Source organism: Bison bison, unplaced genomic scaffold (assembly GCF_000754665.1).
Source record: "Bison bison bison isolate TAMUID 2011002044 unplaced genomic scaffold, Bison_UMD1.0 scf7180017864383, whole genome shotgun sequence".
Taxonomy (NCBI): Eukaryota; Metazoa; Chordata; class Mammalia; order Artiodactyla; family Bovidae; genus Bison; species Bison bison.
Window position 1 is genome coordinate 2,470,423 of NW_011494955.1, and position 18,140 is coordinate 2,488,562.

The 18,140-nt window shown below is 36.7% G+C and overlaps 1 protein-coding gene across 1 annotated transcript in view; it reads right to left on the minus strand.

Annotated features, from left to right (window-relative positions):
- Positions 1–847: 847 nt before the first annotated feature.
- CCNT1 (cyclin T1) overlaps positions 848–18,140 on the minus strand; it is a 35,949-nt gene continuing 18,656 nt past the window's right edge. Inside the window, exons 3-9 of the mRNA XM_010857731.1 lie at positions 17,778–17,906; positions 15,680–15,740; positions 14,142–14,204; positions 12,672–12,717; positions 11,333–11,496; positions 11,098–11,168; positions 848–2,258 (exon numbers count right to left, since the gene is read on the minus strand). Coding sequence (XP_010856033.1) covers positions 852–2,258; positions 11,098–11,168; positions 11,333–11,496; positions 12,672–12,717; positions 14,142–14,204; positions 15,680–15,740; positions 17,778–17,906 — 1,941 coding nt within the window. The 3' untranslated portion in view covers positions 848–851. The remainder of the gene's footprint in view (positions 2,259–11,097; positions 11,169–11,332; positions 11,497–12,671; positions 12,718–14,141; positions 14,205–15,679; positions 15,741–17,777; positions 17,907–18,140) is intronic.

Sequence of the window (18,140 nt, forward strand, 5' to 3'; positions counted from 1 at the left end):
AAAGAATAGGGGAAAATATCACACCAAATATATGCCTCTTCCTCCCTTTATGCTCAAAAAGGCCACACCGTGTTCTCCCTAGTAGACTGTCGAGAAGTAGAAATGGTGAAGGACAGGGAGGGAAAGATAAAACATGATTTTTAAACACACACACACTTAATATCACACATACCCACACTTATATACACACTTACAGGTCGAAACACTTCAAGTGGCCAGAGCCTGTCTCAGCACTCATGGCCAAAATCCTATCTTCCCAACCCACCTACACACACCCCCAACCCTCCAATCCCACCCGGAAGGACTCATTACTGTGCATCTCATACACACAGCAAAATCCCTACCCCTTCCCCAATTATATAAAAAAAAAAAAACTAAACAGATAACTTACTTTCTTTAAATTATTTTTTTAAAGTCTCTTAAAAGATTTTGATGTTTAAATACTTCCTCTCTTCTGATATATTAAACACCAAAAGGATCCACAACTGTTTGATAAAACAAACCCTCCATATTTCAGTCCTGGCAAGAAGAGGGAAGATATCAGCTCTAATCAACCTAATTAGGAGGTGGAGAGGCCAAGAAGAGAGAAAGTATTCTGAATCATTCACAGCTTTAACACATTCTCACCTCTCCAATACCAGTAAAAACTATAATAAAATAGTTACATTTCTGAGGCAGGAGACATTAACAACCAAGGCCCTCAACCATCCTCCCACCTATGTCTCAATATTAATTTATTCCCTAGTCCAACAAGGGTGACATATTTCATATGAGAAGTACTTTTCTTAGTCCAGAATCAGTAGTTTAAAAACAAATGCGTTTTTAAAGAAGCTTTTTTCTCTTCTTCTTTTTCACTTGGGAAGGGGTGGAAGCGGTGGAGGAGGTTCTGATGGTAGAGGTGGCGGCCGGGGTTTGTCTGTGTTGCCAGATCTGGAGGACATTCCACCAGCCCGTGGATTCATATATTCTCCATAAGAATGAACGTATTCAAACGCCGGGGGCTGAGTGGGCTGAACACCCTGGGCATTGAGAAGGGAGTTAAGCATATTCACAGTATCTTGATAGTCTGTGGTCTGGGGTGTATTGTGACTATTGGCCCCAGTGGAGCTTTTATCCAATTTCATGTGAGGAACTCGAGTTTTACAGCTGGGCTGTGAAAAATGAAGGCCACTTGTGTCTGAGCTATGCCCAGGCAACTGGGCCATTGTAGGAAGAGGTGGGAAGGAGAAATTTATGGAAGAGGATTTAGCACTCTTGGCGGTCTTGGTTGAATGATCATACGCCACCCCTCCAGTCTCTTCAGGGAGGGGCCTTTTACGAGAAGAACTGGAAGAGGAGAAAGAGCTAGACAAGCTGTAGGGTTTGTGTGCTAAGGTGCTTGTCTGGCTACTATGTTTTGGATCACCCAGACGTTTGTTCCCAGTACCAGCTGGAAGCTGTGAGTGAGAGTGTTTGTGTGAGTGGTGATTATGATGATGATGATGATTAGATGGGTGAGTTTTGTGCTTTTCTTTGTGCTCTCGGTTCTTTGTGACACTATCATCTACAGAATTGTGCTTATCAGCTGCAGTGTGAACTTTAATGCGCATTTTTATCTCCTCTGGTTTTATAGAGGCAGCTTTATCTCCACCTGTCATTGGGATTCTCATTTTGAGAGCTGTTTTGTCAGTTTTTTCCAGAAAAGGCCGCTCAGGGTTTTCTGAGCCCTCTATGGGCATTTTCAGAATGACCGAAGAATGGCTATCATGGTGAGACAGAAGATTCTGGGCAGCATACGCGTACTGTGACTTCACATTGGCCTCCATGTTCTCCAGTTGCCTCTTCTGGGCAGCCAACTCTTCTGCATGCTTTGCACGGTATTCTTTCAGTGATACTTTAGCTGACGGCACACTCTTACTATTCTGTTTCTGGGAAACAAACGCATTTGAACCATCCTGTTGTAAGGAATGATCAGCTCCTACAAGTGCTAAATTCTCACTCTTCCGATAACCCTGAGCAGGTTCTACCTTGAAAGGAGGGTGGGAGGACAGCCAACGCTCACTTGACAACATCTCCACGTTGCTTAAGTTGCTCTTTGAGTCTTCAGTGGCTGGAAGGGAAGGCACTGCACTTGTGGTAGAAGAAGCTGACATGCTCATTAAACCTGCGATAGTTGTATCTGAAGAGCTCTGGGAAATCATATTAAGGATTGTCTGCTCCGAAGAGTTTTCATCTGCTCCTCGGTCATCTGCTTTTGTTTTCCTGTCAGCCTGCCATGCCTAGAATAAAGCAAATAGCATTTTTTTCAATTCAACTAATTCATCATATGGGAAAAAAACACTAAAATGAGTAGACTGTGTCTGCTGTGGCATTGGGAATTGGGCTAGCCCATAACCAGAAGGCTACTCTAACATGAGACTGATAATTATTACCATCAGGAGATTTAAAATTTTTTAAACTTCAATCAAGAATCACAAGATCGCAAAGAGGCACAATACCTAAGGTATGAAAGCAAGCCAAGTGTCCAACAACAAAAAAGAACGGATTTTAAAAATGTGGCCTGTACATACAATGAAGTATCATTTAGCCTTAAAAGAGGAGGGCAATTCTGTGAAGACAGCAGAGTAGGAAGCCCCAAGAATCTGTCTCCCACCTAAACAACAACTTCACAGGCAGGATCTTTTTGATATAACTATTTTGGAACACTGCAGTCTGCTGAAGGCTTGTAATTTCCAGGATAAGTAAGCCATGGACAAATAATTGGGTTTAATTTCCCTCAGTTTCAGCTCTCAGCCCCAGGTAGCTGTGCATCTGTTCCTATAGTACCTTTCTCACAGCTTGGGGAAGCCTGACTGGCAAATATTGGAGATCTGTGCTCTGATCGCTGACTGTTGCTTTCAATCACAGAGGTACAAACAGGCAGGAGACCACTGTTGCACCTCCCTCCATTGTTGTGATCCCCTCCTCCTCTGGCTGAAGTGAATTCCCCAGATACAAAGGGCCAACACCTTTCCTCCCCCACTTCATTTTTTCCTTTTCCCTCTTTGGGAGCCAGATATTATGGTAGAAAATTTAAAAACTACATATACAGAAATGTCTAGGAGAAGGCTCAGAAAAGAGAAGTCCATAATTTTACACATCAGGCTAATCTTCAGCACAGAGATATCCCTGAAAAATCAAGCCACCAGCCCAAATATACAAAAATAAAAAATAACAAACCCCAGGAAAGTGAGGGAATCTGATTTCCAGAGTTACCGTGTTATTAGATTCAAACATTCAATCTTCAACAACAAAAAATCACAAGGCATATAAAGAAGCAAGAAGTATAGCCCATTCGAAAGGAAAAAAAAAAAAAAAAATCAACAGAAACTGTCCTGAAAAAGACCCAATGGCAAATCTACTAGGCAAAGATGTTAAAATAACTGCCTTAAAGACACTTAAGGAAACGAAGTTGAAAGTTAAGAAAACAACATGTTAACAAAATGAGATAAAGAGATTTAAAAAGAAAATAAAAATGTTTAAAGAAACTAGAAAGAAATCTTGGAGCTGAAAAGTACAATAACTGAAATGAAAAATGCACTGGAGGATTTAAAAGACAGATGAGGCAGAAAAATCAGCAAACTTGAAGACAGCACCATGGAAATTATATCAAGTCTGAGGAACCAAACGAAAAAAAAATCAGAGTACTATAACTTTAGGATGTCAAAGATAATCCCATGATAAATTCAAAGAAAACAGCCTAGAATACAAAAAACGAGCAAGAAAGTTTAACATTTTTCACTATGAAAAATCAACTAAGTACAAAAAACAGTAATGCAGGAAATGAACAAAAAGCTCTAAGGCACACAGGCATACTTGTGGAGATGCTGTGGGTTCAGTTTCAGACCATCTCAATGAAGCTAATCACAATAAAGTCAGGGAATTCTCTGGTAGCTCAGTCGGTAAAGAATCTGCCTGCAGTACAGGAGACCCGGGTTCAGTCCCCAGCTTGGGAAGATACCCAGGAGAAGGAAATGGCAACCCACTCCAGTATTCTTGCCTGGAAATCCCATGGACAGAGGAGCCTGGTGGGCTACAGTCCACAGGGTAGCAAGGGTCAGACAGACTGAGCAACTAAACCACCACCACCACAATAAAGCAAGCCACAAAAAACTTCTCATTACCCAGTGCATATAAAAATTATACTTACATATACTGTGGTCTATGAAGCATGCAATAGCATTTTGTCTAAAAAATATGCATTCCTTAATTTTAAAAATATTCTATTGATAAAAAATGCTAACCATCATTTGAGTTGTAGTAGTAATATTATTACATATCACCATAACAGGAATTTCCAAAATGTAACAGACACAAAGTGAGCAAATACTGTTGGGAAAATGGCACAAACAGACCTTTTCATTGCCACAAACCTTCATTATAAAGAGTGCAATTATCTGCGAAGTGCAATAAAACTAGGTATGCCTATATAAAAATTGCCATAAGTAAAAGAAGTAAGTCTCTCCTTATCTCTAATTACTTTAAGTGTAAGTGGACTAAACGCTTAAGGAAAAGACAGATTTGTAGAATGGGTAAAAACATATGCTCGAACTCCAACTTACAGTTATCTATATGCCACTGAGATCCAAAGACCCAAACAAGCAAAGTGAAAGGATGGAAAAAGAAACACAATGCAAACAGTAACCATGAGAACATGCATGGCTATTCTAAGAGCAGACAAAATAGACTTTAAATCAAAAAAGGTTTTAAGAGACAAAGAAGGGACATTATATATGTTAAAAGGCTAGGTACAGAAATAAGACACACCAGTTATAAACATTTACATACCTAGTGACAGGCCATCAAAATATATGAGGCCAAAACCTAAAAGAATTCAAGAAAAATAGACAGCTTTACAGTAATAGTTGAAGACTTCAATACCCCCTTCACAATGATTGATAGATCAGACAGGAGGATGAGGAAATAGGACTTAAATAAACTAACTAGATCCAACAAACATATACAGAACACTCTCCCCAAATGAGCAGCATACATTCTTTAAGTGCATATGAGACATTTTCCAGGACAGACCATATGTTAGGCCGCAAACTTAAGTCAAAAGATTTTAAAAGACACATATCATACTAAAAATCAAAATGAGATAAAAGTTAGTGAAAACTGGGGGGAAAAAATCACAATGGATCAAAGAAATCAAAAGGGAAATGAGAAAATACTTAAGAGAAAAAGGAAAACAAAAGTACAACATTTCAAAACTTAAGGGATGTAGCAAAAGTGGTGCTAAGGGAGAAATTTACAGATATAAACACACTAAAATCAGGAAACTAAAATCCCACAAGCTGTGAAACACAAAAACAAATCAACAAACATCTCAAAATAACAAACTTACAATTTAAGGAACTAGAAAAAGAACAAAGGTAGCAGAGAGAAAGATGCAATAAAGATTAGAGCAGAGAATAAAATGGAGAAAAGAAAAATAGAGAAAAATCAAAATAAAATTTGGGGACTTCCCTGGTGGTCACGTAGTTAAGAATCTGCCTGTCAATGTAGGGGACACAGGTTCAGTCCCTGGTCCAGAAAGATCCCACATGACATGGGATTAAGCCCATGCACAACAACTACTGAGCTCGGGCTCTAGAGCCCTTGACCTGTAACTACTCAGCCTGTGAGTTCCAATTCCTGAAGCCTGCACACGTAGAGCCCGTGCTCCGTGACAAGAGAAGCCACCACAAGAAGGAACACCAATCCTTTTCAAACACTCCAAAAAATAAGAGGACGAATACTTCCCAACTCATTCTATGAGGTGAGCACCACCCTGATAACCAAAATCAGACTAAAACACTGTAAGAAGGGAAAACTACAGGCCAATATCCCTTAAAAACATAGATAAAAAATCTTCAACGAAATACTAGCAAAATGAATTTGACAGCCTATTTTAAAAACTACATATCATGACCAAGTGGGATTTATTCCTGGAATATAAAGACAGTTCAACATACGGAAATCAATTGATATGCTATGTCACAAAAAGTGAGACACGACTGAGCACGTACACAAGCACATCACATAAGCAGAATGAAGGGGGAAAAAAAACAATACATGATCGTCTCAATTCATGAAGAAAAAGCATTTGACAAAATTCAACACATTTTTCAACATAAAAATACTCAACAACCTAGGGATATAAGCAAACTATCTAAACATAATAAAAGCCATATATAAAAAACCCAGTGAATATCATATTCAATGGTTAAAGTCTGAAAACTTTCCTTAATATCAAGAATAAGGAAAGGATGCTCACTTTCAATACACTTCTGGAAGTCCTAGCCACAGCAATCAGGCAAGAAAAAGAAAGAAAAGGCATCAAATTGGAAAAGAAGAAGTAATATTACTGGTCTGCAGATGACATGAGCTTATATGCAGAAAACCCCAAAGATTCCATCAAAAAATTATTTTCTATAATTCTATTAGAATTAATCAATGAATTAGGCAAAGTAGCAAGATAAATAAAATTCAGTTACAATTCCCTGAATGAACAGTAAACAATCTGAAAAGGAAATTATATGAAAACAATCCCATTTACAACAGCATCAAAAAGAATACTTAGAAAATACCAAGTAAAAACTTGCATGGGCTTCCCTAGTAGCTCAGACGGTAAAGCATCTGACTGCAATGCAGGAGACCCGGGTTCAATCCCTGGGTTGGGAAGATCCCCTGGAGAAAGAAATGGCAACCCATTCCAGTATCCTTGACTGGAAAATCCCATGGACAGAAGAGGCTGGTGGGCTGTACAATCCATGGGGTCACAAAGAGTCAGACACGACTCAGTGACCTACACACAAAGACTTGCACAGTGACAACTGCAGAACACTGGTGAAAGGTATTACGGAAAACATAACCAGAAACTCATCCGGTGTACTCGATCCAAACATTAACTCAAACATTAATATTGTTAAAATGTGCATACTCAAAGCAATGTATAGACTTCTGCAATCACTATCAAAATTCCAACGACATTTTTTGCAGAAATAAAAAATCCATCCTATAATTTATATGGAATCTCAAAGGACCCTGAATAGACAAAACAATCTCGAAAATGAAAAACCAAGCAGGAAGACTCACACTTCCTGATTCCCAAACTTACTACAAAGCCACAGTAATCAGAACAGTGGGGTAATGACATATAGATGAATGAAACAGAAGTCCAGAAAAAACGTTGTCATACATGGTCAAATGATTTTTGACGAGGGTGCCAAGACCATTCAATGGGGAAAGGACAGTTTTTTCAACAAATGGTGCTAGGAAAACTACACATCCACATGCAAAAGAATGAGACTGGACCCTTACCTAATACCATATACAAAAATTAACACAGATAAAGGATCCAAACTGAGATCCAAAACAGTAAAACTCATATACCTCAGAAAACCATAATCCTAAAAGACGTATGTACCCCAATGTTCAATGCAGCACTATTTATTTACAATATCCAGGACATGGAAGCAACCTAGGTGTCCATCGACAGATGAATGGATAAAAGAAATTGTGATACCTATATACAATGGAATGTTACTTAGCCACAAAAAGGAATGAATTGGAGGCAGTTAAACTGTGGTAGATGAACGTAGAACCTGTTATACAGAATAAGTCAGAAAGAGAAAAACAAATATCATATATGAACGCATATGTATGGAATCTAGAAAAATAGTATTGATGATCCTATTTCCAGGGCAGGAACAGACACAGAGTACAGACTTGTGAACACAGAGAACTTCCCCTTGTGGGGGAAGGAGAAGGTAGGATGAATTGAGAGTAGCACTGAAATATATACATTACCACGTAGAAACAGTGACAGATTTTATTTTCTTGGGCTCCAATATCACTGCAGTTGGTGACTGTAGCCATGAAATTAAAAGATGCTTGGCTCCTTGGAAAAAAGCTATGGACAAACCTAGATAGTGTATTAAAAAGAAGAGACATCACTTTGTCAACAAAGGTCTGTATAGTCAAAGCTATGGTTTTCCCAGTAGTCAGGTACAGATCTGAGAGTTGGACCATAAAGAAGGCTGAGTACCAAAGAATTGATGCTTTTGAATTGTGGTGCTACAGAAGATTCTTCAGAGTCCCTTGGACGGCAAGGAGATCAAAGCTGTCAATCCTAAAGAAAATCAACCCTGAATATACATTAGAAGGACTGATGCTGATTCTGAAGCTCCAAAACTTTAGCCACCTGATGCAAAGAGCCAACTCAAAGGAAAAGACCAATGCTAGGAAAGATTGAAGGCACAAGGGGACGACAGAGGATGAGATGGCTGGATGGCACGAACGGACACAAGTTTGAGCAAACTCCAGGAGATAGTGAAGGACAAGGAAGCCTGGCATGCTGCAGTCCGTGGGGTTGCAAAGAGTCAGACATGACTTTGTAACTGAACAACAATGGCTGGTTCACTTATTGTAAGGCAGAAACCAACACAACACTGTAAAGCAATTATCCTCCAATTAAAAATACATATATTCAACTCTTAGAAGAAAGCAAAGAACAAAAGGTTCACAACATTGCATTTAGCAATGACTTCTTAGATATGATAGAAAAGGCCAGGTGACCACACCCCTCCCCAAAAAGGACTCCATGGGAATATTTAAATTTTGTGCATCAAAAGCTACTATCTGGAGTAAAAGGCAACACACATAGGAGAAAATATTTGTAAATTATATATCTGATGAGGGATTAGTATCCAGAATGTGCAAAGAACTCCTAAAACTCAACAACAAAAACCAAACAACCCAATCTGAAAATGGACAAAGGACTGGAGTAGACATTTCTCCAAAGAAGATACACAAATGGCCAATAAGAATATGAAAAATGCTTAACATCACTAATTATTAGGGAACTGCAAATCAAAGACCACTTCACATCCTTTAGACAGCTACTGCCAAAAAAAAAATTAACAGCAAGTGTTAACAAAGATATAAAGAAATTGGAACTCTGTGAACTGTTGGTAGGAATGTAAAATGGTACACCAGTATGGAAAACAGTTCCTCAAAACAAAATAAAAATAGAACTAGCATATGACCCAGCAATTCCACTTCTGGGTATATACCCAGAAGAATAGAAAGCAGGGTCTCAAAAGAGATACTATACACCAATATTCATTGCAGCATTACATACAAAAGGTAAAATGCAGACACAAACCAAATGTCTATCGATGGAAGAATGGATAAATAAAATGTGGTACAAACACACAAAAGATTATTCAGCCTTTTAAGAGAACAATTAAAATTCTACCATATGCTACAACATGGACAAACCTTGAGGATGTGCTAATTGAAATAAGTCAGTCACAAAAAAACAAATAATGTATGATTCCACTTACATGAGGTTTACAGGTACTAACAATAGTCTAAATAATGAAATATAATCGTGGCTGCCAGAGTCAGGGAATAGACAGTCATTGTTTAATGGTTATAGAGTTTTAGTTTTATAAAATGAAAAGTTATGGGGATAGATGGTAATAATGACTGCAGAACAGTATGCTGCTGCTGCTAAGTCACATCAGTCGTGTCCAACTCTGTGTGACTCCATAGACGGCAGCCCATCAGGCTCCCCCGTCCCTGGGTTTCTCCAGGCAAGAACACTGGAGTACAGTATAAATCCATGTAATACCTGTATACTTAAAAATGGCTAAGACAGTCAATTTTATGTTATTTGTATTTTACCACAATTTAAAATTTTTTAAAAAATTTAAAAAGAGGGAAATTCTGCCATTTGCAACAAACATAAATGAACCTGGAGGACCTTTTGCTAAGTAAAACAAGCCAGACACAGAAAGACAAGTACTATGTGATCTTACTTATGTAAGGAATCTAAAATAGTCAAACTTGTAGAGAGTAGAATAGTGGTTTCCAGTGACTGAGGGAAGGAGGAAACAAGGACATGTTAGTCAAAGGGCAAAAAGTTTCAGTTACATAAGATGAATATACCCGAGAGATCCTCTGTACAACATAGTACCTACAGTGAAACATAATATTGTGGGAATCCTCTGGTAGTCCAGTGATTAGGACTCGGTGCTACCACTGCCAGGGTCCCAGGTTCTAACCCTGGTCATGAAACTAGGGGCTTCCCAACTGGTGCAGTGGTAAAGAATCCACCTTCTACTGCAGGAGACGCAAGAGACGTGGGTTCGGTCCCAGGGTTGGGAAGATCCCCTGGAGGAGGAAATGGCAACCCACACCAGTATTCTTGCCTGGAAAATTCCATGGACAGAGGAGGCTGGTGGGCTACAGTCCATGGGGTCGCAAAGAGTCAGAAACAACTGATCACACACACACATACACACACACACACATATACACACACATGAAACTAAGATCCCGCTACAAGGCAATAAAAATAATGAAGTTGTATTCATTCATGAACATCCTTATCTTACGATTACAGTTAGTCTAGAACTCTAGAAATTTTGGTAAAGTTTTACACAAAAGTAAAGGATAAGACTTGTGTCCTCTCAAATCTCCTTTAAACCCTAGGCAAACTCATTTTCTATAACTCAACTTAGGAGAAAGAAAATTAAGAAAATTAAGCATCCTCAGTCTAGAATTCTCAGAAATGCAAGGAATACTTTTAAGTTTTCTGACACTGAAAAAAAAAAAGAGAGAATTATTTCGTTAATCATAAATAAGACTTTCAAGAATACTTGAAACATAACTTTGAACTGTGATCTATATAAAAACAAAATTCAAAAATCCATTTAAAAGCAAGTAATGTCAAAGATAAAATTACAATACCAGCTCTAACCTCCTAACTCTGTATCTTTCCTATATAAGAAGCCAACATTCTATGTCTCCGAAAAGCCAACTTTTCCCCCTTCCCACTCTCTACACACAAAAAAATACTCAACCAACGTTGCTGACCAAATGACTAAACCACGAAGAGTTGCAAAACACAAAATAAATCCTGCTGTTACCTACATCAATCGATTTCTGAGCCAGTATCCCAGCTATGAAGTTGAAATCATAACTGTTGCATAACTATAAAAAGTGGAAATTCCAAACCTAGGGTACATATCCGTATCTGGTATCTCACTGGTACAGTCAAAAGAAAGTGACAGCAATAATTCTTACCCTCCAATTCCAAATTCGTTTGAGCCTGTTGGGGGTTTTCTCCAGAATCTGTAGAAATTCATGTGTCAGTTCTACAAATGAAATTAGAACATTTAAGAAAAACTCAGAGAGGCAGAGGTAATGAAACAAGGATAACCTCAACTAACTGTATTCATCTGAAATCAAGTCACCTTTGGCCAGGTATGTGACAGATCAACAGCAAGTGCTTTTCAAGGTCCCTTCCTCTAAAACTTACCATCTAAAAGTTCCAAGGTCACAGTGGCGTCAACATACTCCCACCAGTGCTTCCCATCAGTTGAGACTGGGATCTCCCAGTTGGACCACTTGCAAGCCAGATGAATGCAGACACAGGCCACCACAGGAGGTGTGTACTGCAGGCTAAATGTGGTCAAATGCAGGCTGACATCAGAGGGAAGGAAACAAGAGAGTGTCATGAGCTCTCAATTCTGAACCCAAAGTTAAAAAACTCTCCATTATTAAAAAAAAAAAAAAAAAAGTAAAAAAAAGAAAAAGAAAAAAACACTGGAGAGCAAGAAAGGCAAGAAATAGCCAGTGCTCTGATCCAACACCCAACCCAATCTTTCCATTAACCCATCTGCTCAGGTAACAACTTGTCTAATTTTTTTGACTATACATCATTTAATCCACACACTGATGAAGGACCGGAAAAAATAAAAACAAAAATAAAAGACTGAGTACTCAAGTTTTTTCAAATAAGGATTAATCATCCTAAGAATAAGGTCAGAACATAAGAAAAATTTTAACATTTTTAAGATGTACAATCCCTAAATCAAATACTTAAGGAACTATCCTAAAAATTATCTTATTTCTTGCCAGTCATAGGTCTGGTCTCTTTTAAATAATGAATAGATAATCACTCTCTCAAGTGTGAATATACTTGATAGTTTATTTTTAAAATCTCTCCCATCAGGCTATAAAAATGAACTGCTTAGCCTTGACGGTCATTAAGAGTATCTTTGGTTTCCAAGAACTACATAGTAGATTGGAGATGAGAATGTGCAAATCATTTGGTAATACAAGTTATGTGTTAATTTTTTTCTTTAAAAAGGGAACAAGAAAGAAAAAGTATCACAACTCTTAGCACATATATGTGCCCATCTATCTGGGAGTGAGTGAAGACAAAACGTACCTTTTAAAATACCACAATTACAGCAGAATCCTCCAAACTACATTTTAGTCACCAACTGGCAATGAAATCCAAGTTTAAATAAACTTTCAAAACTATGCTCTTGGATATTTAAATGCAAAGTAACAAATGCAGAATTAAATTGGCTATCAATCAGCAACAAAAATATTTTATCACCTTAACAAATTTAAAAAGCAGCATGGAAATTTTAAGGCACGCATGACAACTGTGCAGAAAAATCAACATTTACCATGGACTTGTCTATAACACAGTCTATTAATATCAGAGATCCTTGACTAGATCTTTGGCTCCTAGTTTACTAAGTGCCAGACCTATCATCTTTCCATATACCCAACAAAAAGTGACAATTCCAACCCAAGTAAAGTACTATCCCAAAAAGAGAAGAGAAAAATATTAAAATATAAACCTGTTGGTTGCCATGAAGTAAGAAGTTTGTGCTAAGTCCTTGCTTGCTAAAAAAAAAAGGGGGAGGGGGAGATTATTAGTTCCATTCATTCTCAATAATTATTTAGTAAGCATTTACTATTTGCAAGGCAGAGAATACAATGGCAAATGAGACAGACATGGTCTCTGACCACCTGATGCTTACATTCCACTGTCAAATGAAACAGTTTAAGTGATTTTTAACTACATTAACAATTATGCTGCTTCCAGACTTAGGGACTTAAGCTTTATTCTGCACACCAGGTATAAGGATTAGATATTTAAAATCCAATTCCTGGGCATCCTCCCTAGAGTCTAACTCAACACTTTTGGAGAAGGATGTAGTAACAATGAGCATTTTTAACAAGTAACTCAGAGATCCTGATACAAGAGTCCACTAAGAAATTCTAAGCTAGGGGATGAACTAATCTGGAGGCAAGATCAGAAGACCTTTATATATTTGGAAAAAATCAGCAAATGACATAAATTATTTAAGCATATTACAATTAAAAAATTCCTCCTTCAAAAAAATTTGTCTGGGTGACAAAGTAAATTTTAATCTTCCTTAGATGAAATATTAACATATTTAACCCATTTCTGTTTAACACTATGTTTGCTCAATGTAAACCTTTTATGCTCTCAAAATATAAAGAACTCAAAAAACTTGAATTTTCAGATGAAATACATGATAAGGCCAATTATTAGTGAAAATCTGCAAAACAAGAAATTACGTTTAAATGCACAATGGTATCTAGATTTTCTTTCTTGATATTACTATTTGAATAAAAAGAAGAACTAGGCTTAATGCAATCATGGCTACTAAAGTTAAATTAGAATAAAAAGCAAGTCTGCCAATGAATTAACAATGATGAAAGTAAGTTCAAATCAATTCTACATGGCCTTCTGGGTAGCCTTTAACAGTGTCCAGGACAATCAACCCTAGAATCAGATTAAGATCACTTCCCTGGTGGCTCAGACCATAAAGCATCTGCCTACAACATGGGAGACCTGGGTTGGGAAGATCCCCTGGAGAAGGCAATGGCAACCCACTCCAGTACTCTTGCCTAGAAAATCCCATGGACAGAGGAGCCTGGTAGGCTACAGTCCACGGGGTCAAAAAGAGTCAGACACGACTGAGAGACTTCACCTTTCATTCCCAAGACATCCTTAAAACTGCTATTGGATACTTTGATTTTAGTGACTTTTCAAAATCTGCCTCCAGCTTTGACAAACAAGAAACTCACTCACTTTATCTGGAGATCACCTAAAAACACTACAAGAACTCAAGAGAAAAGCTCCAACCACTCACTTTGAAATTTAAAAGCCAGGTAGGTTTTTTAATTTAAATTTTGGCCAAAGCAGCTGTATTATGTATTAACCCACAATAAATCTTAGCATCTAAATGGTAAAACAATTTAGGATAGCATCTCAGGTTGGGATTGGGATTCCTTACCTCGAACAAGCTGAGTGCACTTTACCACATGTGTATGTGGGTGATCAATTGTTAGTTCAAAGCCTAAAAAAAAGTAACTGGTTAAAAAACCTAAAGATACTCAAAATATTTTATACTGCTTTTATCTGAGTCATCATTCTCTCATTTTCTGGTCCCAAAACTGCCTATTGAGAGGCTGAGAGTCACATAAAGTATGCAGCACACTCTTAAGATTATCTTCAAAGGCACCACTCAGATAATGAAGTTAATAGAGTCTCAAGATCCCTGAACTATCAATAACATCTGAATACAAAGCATGTTCTTAGGGACAACAGAATATATGATTGGAAAAGAAGCAGTTACATAATGATTATTTGTGAAAGCTTAACCTTTAGAAAATATTTTTAAAACCTACTCCTCTCTTACCTTAGTCTTCTTCCTTTTCATCATCTCAATCATCATTAAGTACCAATCATTTTATCTAACTCTAAATGATCTTAACCAAAATGTAGTATGTCTATAAAAATTTTCGAAGAAATTTCTTTTTGTGTATGTAAATAAAATTATCTAGTACGAGTAAAGAAATTCTAGGCAATTCCCCGGCGGTCCAGTGGTTAGGACTCCACACTTGCACTGCCAAGAGCCGGGGTTCAATCCCTGTCAGGGAACTAAGACCCCACAAGCTATGTGCAGCACGCCCAAAAACTAAAAATAAAGTCTGAGGCAAACTGACTAAAAAAAAGAAGAAAATTCTATTGCAAAATTTACTTGATGCAAATTATTCTAAAAGCACAACTGATTCTCACAAGTTAGATTTTACAGATTTTCACAGTAAAATATTAAAATGTATCCCAGCAGAAAAACATCATTGTCCCTTAAAGTATGGTTACCTTGAAGATAACTAATTTAAAGTAAAAATTAGCAGAAACTAATTTCAGAGATAAACTTTGAAGAATTCATTGTGTGTATAGGTGTATATGCAAAAAATACAGGCTGATCAGCAACTTTCCAACATGACTCATGAAATACTCTGTCTAAAGAGACAAATGAGAGCCCAAAAGAACTAGAAAATCTTTATTTTCCATATTTGCTAAGCTTTTAAAGGCAGTCTGATGAAAATAATAATAGATAATAACAGAACATCATCAGTTATTTAGCCTATCAATTCAATTTAGCTTGAATTCCTCCATCTCCACTCTACTGTTTTGAACGCTAATTACCAATTTTAAAATTATCTAATATAAGGACAGACTATGAAAACTCCTGGAAGGAAAAAAGTTATTTAGACAGTTTCTGCCATTATTTATCAGAAAGTTAAAAACTCCCAAATCTTATCAAGCAAATCATGAATCCTAGAATAAAAACAAGCAGAAAAAACCTGCTAATGGCCATCTCAAAGATCAGTGGTGTCTTCATTCTCTCTGTGGCAGGGTTAAGCAATCTCTACAAAGTACAAAAACCTTCCCAAGAAATTCTCTTCCTGTTTCCTATTTTGCAAATTAGAAAAACATTATATTGCATACATATTTCTTTAGTGTTTTAAAGGAAAATAAACTTACCTAAAGTCTGCAGAATTATGCTTTCTAGTATCACCAGATCTTGAACTTGCTGCAGGTAAGCCTGCAGGTGTGAGAAGACACATAAATTATTCCCCAAAAAGACACAGTATATAACATAAAGTGTAGACAATTCTATCATAACAACCTCCAAAGGAAACCAAAGCCACAAAAGGCAAGGGTGCAGTTATGAGGGAAAGTAGGAACTGAAATTAATCCTTATCCCTAACAGATTCTCCTTTAAAAAAAGAAATAGATAAATAAGTGGCACAGCAAAAGATGTCACTTTATTTATCAAGGGCTACAGAATAAACACCAGATATCTGGTTCATTTTCAGACTGACATTTTAGGTTATAATGTTCATATGATACAGATTAAAAACTTTTCTAAAATTAAAATATTAACATGCCTTTTTTTTAACATCATCAAAACACACTGCACAGCCTTCCCACAGTACTGTACGCAATCTCAAACATTTGATTCCTGTTAAACTTTCCTTTTAGAGTAATGCTAGATTTTTAAAATTCACAGAGGAGTTCACAAGAAAATGGAACAAACAAAAATCCTTCAGATTTGTACAGCCATTACAGTAGCCACTATTCATACATGGCCATCAAGCACCTGAAATGTGCTATGAATGTAGAATACACGATGAATTCTAAAGACTTAGTTAAAAAATAATAATGTTAAAAAACACTTCATTAATAATGTTTTAAAATTGACTCTATGCTGAAATGACTATATTTTGGAGTTAAACAAAATGCTATATAAAATATGTTAAATTAATTTTAAATTTAAATAAAAATTTAAAATAAAAGCTTAATGAAAACCTTAAAAATTTTAATTACATATGTGACTTCCCTTATATTTTTATTGGACAGCACTGGTATAGAGCTCTAGGAGAATGAAGCTTGAGCCAAGAGTTAAGAGACTTATGTTGCTGCTAACTTTCCACTGAACTTTATGATCTCTAGTGAGTCCAATAAGGACTTAACCTACGGTAGCTCTCCTTTCCCTATAATGAAGAAAGTATCTTCTCCGATTCACCTCATAAGACAGACTCAGGTGAGAAGTCATGTAAATATACTTTAAAGAAAAAAAAGTTGGGATTTTACTTTTTACTTCAATAAAATTTTGTTATTTGGTCAATTCTACGGACCAATGGCAGTTAGTAGTCTTAAACATAAATAAAAGTTCAGACCAACAACTTTTCAACAAAACTACTCTGGTGCAGCCCAGAAAGAAAATGAAGTCAAGACACTGCTACTTTAAACACTTGACTCATATAACTAGGAGCTGTGATTCCACAATTCCACTTCTCTCTGAAGTGCATCCACTGTAACAAACAAATAACCTGGTACAGAAATCTGTAGTTTTTCTTCAAACTCATTGCTCCCCAGTCACTGAATTCTAAAGCCAGGAGAGTTTCCCTTCTTCATAAGGTCAAGGAAAGATGGAAGGGGGAGGCAGGGGAAGCTATATGTAGACACAAAGGATAAAGGGGTAGAAGGATATATATCTGAATTATAATCAACAGTATTCTCCTAGGAGAAGGGGAGATGAGCATACTTGAATTTGTTAAAAAGTTAAACACATAAATGACAGGATCCATTTTTTAAAAATTCATTAAGAAAAATAATGTTCTCCATAGAGATATTTCCAGTAAAAAGCTGGAAATTATCTTAAGAGATAATGGTTAAAATATATGTATGTACATGATGAAATTCTGTATCAATATTTAAAGAAAGTAGAGAATTGACGGGGAAATATTTGACATACAGTAAGTGAAAAAAGTAGGTATAAAATATATACATGTACAACTACTTATAGAAAAGAAGCTGGAAATACTGGTTCATTTATATATCTGTGGTACAAATTATATCTAGTTAATATATTTTCTTCTTTTTATGCACTTTCCAATTTTACCAGAAAAAATACAATTATCTTTTACCATAAAATTTCTATGTTTTAAGGAAAAAACAAACACTAAAAGTTCCTTTAACAGTCCCCATTGAGATTTCAGTAAATCAAAGTTGTAAAACTAAGTTATGATCAAAATAAATTAAGAAAAACAGATGTATGCAATAATCAACCCCCTACCTCACTCCTGGTATCAGGAAGTGATTCCTGTGGATGGAGACAAGTGTGTGCTACCTTGATGACGTGTTCCAATTTTTTTGGCTGCTCCTCTACTTTGGCTGCTAAAAATAAGGCTGCTGGAGCCACAGACTGGATGAAGAGAAAATAAATCACTTTTATTATTTATTTCTAGAGCAAGGTAGTTCTAAAAAAGAACTAAGTTTTAAACCAACTTCTTTGCTTACCTCAATTTTCATCACCTCCTGTTATGCTTTCCCTTCTATTTACAATATCTTCTCCTCTATCCATTAACCCAAGCCCACTTCCTAAATCAATCCTTCAATGAACTCTCATTAAAAGCTACTTTTAAGTAGCCACTAGACG